We start from the raw sequence: 5,201 nt of genomic DNA on the forward strand, positions 1-5,201 counted from the left end.
TGAAAGCACTCTGCACATGTTCCAAGTACCTCTCTTCTTGATTAAGAGTCCCATGTAGCTTAATCTTTGCTCTGAAAATACGGGGGCTCATCTAGGGTTGCCAGCCTCCAGGTAGTGGATGGAGAGTCCCTGAGATTTCAGTCGATCTCCAAACGAGAGATCAGTTCCCCTGGGGGAAATGGCTGCTTTGGAGGTGGCCTCTATGGCATCATACCCCACCGAAGTCCCTCCCTTTCCCAAACCTAGCCCTCCCCAGACCCCACTCCCCAAATCTCCAGGGATTTTCCAACCTGGAGCTGGCAACCGTAGGTTCAGCCCTGGGGGCCCTTTGCCAGGCTTACCAAGAACTTGACACGGCAAGCTGACCCCCCTCCCCAGCCCTTCACGCACGTGGAAAGACTACATCTCCCATAATGCCTTGGAAGTGGGCTCCTCCCTGCCAGCCCCGCCCCAGCCCGCTCGCCGGCTCCCCCCGCCCTGAGCCCCGAGGGAAGCCGGAGCGCTGCAAAGCGTGGCGGGCTACAACAAGTGCTTCTTTCGGAGACTTTGGCGGACCGGCGCCGGATTGGCAGCCGCCGTCCCGCCCAGGGCTGCCGACGGATGGGCAGAGGTAGGGGCAGGGGCGGGCGCTGCGGGGACGGGCAGAGCCCCTCTTCGGCGAGGCGGCTGCCTGCACTTGGCCGCGAAGCCCCAGGGAGGAGGAGGAGGAAGAGCCGGGATGGAGGAGAGGGAGGCTCTCGCGCGAGGAGCTGCCTCGCCTTCGGCGCGCGAGGGGGTTGCGCCTTAGCCCTGAGCTACCTTCGCCCCAGGCAGCCGCTCCTAGTCAGAAAGTACCAGGTGCGGGGATTTTTTTTTATTTTAAACTGTTTTTGTTTGGTTTTTGTTTTTTTAATCTTTTAAAGTAACAGGGTTTGATTTTCATGGGACTGGTTTGGTTGGGGGTTTTTTTGCATTGCCCTCAATTTCTTGCATGGGATGAATTGCACTGGGGAAACTTTTAAAACACATACACACACTTAAAAAAAAAACTGTGTATGTATGTTTGTGTGGTTAAAATGTGTGGGATTGATTTGATTGTATATTGTTTTTTAATATTCTGTGTGGTTTTTTAACTGTCGTTAGCCGTCCTGAGCCCGCTAGGGGAGGGTGGGATATGAACATATGAAGCTGCCTTATACTGAATCAGACCCCTGGGTCCATCAAAGCCAGTACTGTCTACTCAGACTGGCAACGGCTCTCCAGGGTCTCAAACTGAGGTTTTTCACGCCTACTTGCCTGGACCCTTTTTAGTTGGAGATGCCAGGGGATTGAACCTGGGACCTTCTGCTTACCAAGCAGATGCTCTACCACTGAGCCACCGTCACTTGATTAAATTTATCCCTTGATTTATTTGATGAAATAAATGAATATATTCTTCATCAACGGAGGCATAGTTTCATGGTGAGCGTTTTTAATCAAATCCCCAGATCTGCTTGGGGGAGGGGGGGGAGTACTGCTTTTCCTCTCCCTGGGATTATCAGCTTCCCAGAAGAGACCCAGAGATCCTGGATTAGTGAACTACAAGGGATTTGCCTCCTCCTTCCTAATTAGAGGGTGGATTGCGGAGTTTAGAGCTTCTGTCGGGTTGCTCTTTGAAATTTAAACCCTCTTGGGTATTGCCCCTCCGTAGGGCTCAGGGCGGAAAGGGCAACGTGGGTGTTTCTGCCTTCCTTTGATTTCTGAGGGATTATTTCCATAATTGGATAGCAATGTCAAAGGTTGATTAGAAAGCCTAACTAATGGATTTGAGACCAGCAAGAGGATTTCGGCTTTAAGTGCTTGATTAAAACAATCACGTTTGTTGTCTGCACACACACATACCCCCCCCCCGCCCTGCTCCAGTCGCGTGTGCACACACACACACACACAAGCCCACGCACAAAAGAGAGACATCAGATTAATAGCTGGAGTCCTGTTTCTGCTGCACTTCTCTTTGTCTAATAAGGTATTATGATGATGAAGCTCTTTCTCCCCCCCCCTTTTTTTTTTTTTTTTGCATTTGCAGATTGGAAAAGAGTAGATGTCAGAGGGAATTTGTTTAATTGGGTAGTGGCTGACAGAATCCCAGAGAAAAGAGTGGCCAGAGATCCTTTGCGGGCCATGCTGTTCTTCAGCAATGGCAGGATTTGGTGACGGATGGATTCAGCGATGGTAGCCCCTGGCATGTCTGAAGAGTACCCCGATGGCTTGCCTGGAACTTCTGCACCTCGCCAAGGAGGGCAAGCAGTCAGACCGGAACTGGAGTTTGCACGCTCTCCCATGCCAAGAGCAGCCCGGGGAAGACGAGGAGAGGACTAGGACATTAGCCATGGCTGCTGAGTGTTCTATGAGACATGGCAAAGCTGCAGAAAAGACAACCACAGCTGGTCAGGACCCTGTTTCCTTCACTTCCCCATCGCCTCTGTCCCAGGAACACTTTGCAGCAGAGGATACCATCTGCTATCCCAGCCACTCCAAAGGACAGGAGGCAGCCCAAAAGAGAGCCTGCTGCTGCGAATCAGAGACCTCCTTCACACATGTGGACGAAAACGTCAACAATCTAGCGCTTGGGAGGAGTCTTGCTGACAAGAGCTGTTGCCAAGGCCAGGATCTCCTCCCCTACCCTGATCCATGTGGGGAGATGCCCCTGGAATGGCCCCATGATCCCCCTTCATTAGTGTCTGAGGAAGAGGATGACACCAGCTCGGAGGCTGCCGGCGGGAAGTCTGTAGATTACGGCTTCATCAGTGCCATCTTGTTTCTAGTCAGTGGGATTTTGTTGGTGATTATTTCCTACGTGGTTCCTCGAGATGTGATGGTGGACCCCAGCACGGTGGCAGCCAGGGAGATGGAGCGGCTGGAGAATGAGAGTGCCAAGATTGGGGCGCACCTGGATAGGTGTGTGATCGCCGGGCTCTGCCTTTTAACCCTGGGCGGCGTGGTGTTGTCCAGTTTGCTCATGATGTCAATGTGGAAAGGAGAGCTGTACCGAAGGAACAGGTTTGCCTCCTCCAAGGAATCGGCCAGGCTGTACGGCTCCATGAATTTCCGAATGAAATCTGCCGCCAATGATAATATGGAGTTATCCTTAGTCGAGGAGGACACTCTCGCCATAGACAGTTAGGGGAGCCATGATGCTAAGGCAAGATGGAATGAGGGAAATAATGTTCAAAGCAGGTGATGCTTAAGGTGGCTCACAGCACCGAGCGAGAAACATTTGTTGCCTAACCTGAAATGGAGTATTGTATTATATAGGCACGTATTCTTGGGTGAAACAATGGCAGGGAATAAATATACTGATTTTCTGGTTGGAATTCAGATTGACAAAAAAGGGCTGAAATCCTAAACATGTTGGGAAGTAGATTCCATTGGTATCTGCGAGGCTTAGGGCTGGTTCATGGTGGCACAATTGTTACTTGATGATCATGTAACAGCTGCGTGACTTGCACATGTGAATGAGCCATCAGGGAGACAGCATGAGAGAGCAAACATCCTTGCAGTGTTTCACATGCGGTCATTTTCAGTTGGGTGGGCTCCAGCCTTAAGATGCGAGGCACCAAGTCCTGAAGGGGCAGAGATGGTCAAGTGATGTATGTTCATGTGTGAATAAGACTTCGGTGAGCGAAGTTGCCTTTTGCATGACTCATTCGGACATGCCAGTTGTCACTCGATGCCGCACTCTCATGGCATCATAGCTGGCAGCCAGCTGTGGCAAAGTGGTACAAAAACTCTGTCTTTGGTGTCACATACCTGATGGCTCCTTCACAAACCCCGGTGATAAATATTCATGTGTGAATCGGTGTCCTTGCTTCCAAGTCCAGGCGTTTAGGATTCCAGTCCGCCACTGGGTTTCTGCATTTGAAACGGAAATGTATGACAATTGGGGCATTTAGAATATTAATTGCCAGCTGTCCCTCCGGTGGAAAATCCCAGGAAGCCTTTCAAAGCTGCGGATGTCCCACTGTCGTCAGGCAGCTGGACTGCAAACATTTTATTTTTATTACAGATATAACCAAAGTTTGTGAGTAATACCAGATCTTGCAGAGTTTCTCGTGGAGTGCTAAAATATTGCCTGTGGCTTTTTTTTTTTTTTGCCTAGTTCATTTCTTCCCCCTCCCTTTCCACCCACTCTTCATATAAAGCATTAATACTGCCGCTGTAAAAACTGTATCAGCCCACGTGCAAGGTTAGTAACTGCTAATGTGGTAATATGCAAAGTGGGGGGGGGGCAATAATCAGTTATCAAGGCTGCTGTTTGGTATTTGCAGGGAGCCTTCTGTTTGAACCAGAGGGTTTTCAGATTGGCCAGCAAGGAATGTTATTGGACTCGATGCCCTAGTCTGTCTATGCTCAGTGTTCCCTTTGGAGGCCCCCAAAGGATGGAGGCATTGATTAAACTTCTGTCCTTCCCTGTCCTTAAAGCCTCAAGGCAGACCAAGAAATCTGAGAGTATAGAACCTGTTTCGGGTTGTTGTTTTTTTTTTTTAAGGACAGCTTAAAAATAATGTAAAAATCCTGCTTGTATATGTCTAGTTTTCTTGACATTTGCACAACCAAAATGGTATTTCCCAGTACTTCAGAAAGATGCTAAAGCCAGGCATTTGGCAAGAGGAAGAAAATTCCAGTTTGCATAAGACACATACAGCCAGTTCCAAAGAGGAGACTGGGCTGGGCTTTTGCAAACTGGAAAACCACAGGAGGAATGCAAGAAGCCCCCAGGCAGTATGCAGTGAAGTCAAAGAGTTGTTGCTGGCTGCCTTTTCAATGGAAGGGCTTGTCTGGCAATGCCAGTGCATGGAAACGAATCCATTTCAGTGGGGCTTGTGAACAGGGCACCCAGAGAGCCATCCTGTTGCCCAGAAAAAAAAAGATTCCAGCTCTGCCCTCCCCCTGCACACTATACAGACCTGACCCCGAACATGGTGTGCACACAAAGCACATAGCTTGCTGTTAAGCATGGAAAGGTTCATAGTGAGTTCAATCAAGTTGTTCAACCAATTTACCAACCAATTTATCAACCAATGAATTAAGGTAACACAGGAAGGCATGCTTTCCCATGTTACCTTATTGAATTGGTTTGTAACCCTTGGTTGGATGTGAAAACTGCCAGTCTGCATCCATGTTGGATTGTGAGGATGCGTGTGTAAGACATACTCTCTTCTTTCTTGTGCTGTGTTATACCT

At 49.3% G+C, this 5,201-nt stretch overlaps 1 protein-coding gene across 2 annotated transcripts; it reads left to right on the top strand.

Annotated features, from left to right (window-relative positions):
- The first annotated feature begins 506 nt into the window (after window positions 1-506).
- On the top strand, window positions 507-4,534 carry TMEM74 (transmembrane protein 74). 2 transcript variants are annotated; one of them, XM_060242940.1, is made up of 2 exons: window positions 507-610; window positions 2,045-4,534. In XM_060242940.1, the coding sequence occupies exon 2, from the start codon at window positions 2,222-2,224 to the stop codon at window positions 3,140-3,142; it is 921 nt and encodes a 306-aa protein (XP_060098923.1). In that variant the 5' UTR covers window positions 507-610; window positions 2,045-2,221; the 3' UTR covers window positions 3,143-4,534. The 2 variants fall into 2 exon arrangements, with proteins under 2 accessions (XP_060098923.1, XP_060098924.1); XM_060242941.1 differs by having other exon boundaries at window positions 578-837.
- The last annotated feature ends 667 nt before the right edge of the window (window positions 4,535-5,201 follow it).

Source organism: Heteronotia binoei, chromosome 7, assembly GCF_032191835.1.
Source record: "Heteronotia binoei isolate CCM8104 ecotype False Entrance Well chromosome 7, APGP_CSIRO_Hbin_v1, whole genome shotgun sequence".
Taxonomy (NCBI): Eukaryota; Metazoa; Chordata; class Lepidosauria; order Squamata; family Gekkonidae; genus Heteronotia; species Heteronotia binoei.

Excerpts from the sequence above, each read along its gene's own strand:
- TMEM74 (XM_060242940.1), top strand. The coding sequence starts at position 2,222 with ATGGCTTGCCTGGAACTTCTGCACCTCGCCAAGGAGGGCAAGCAGTCA.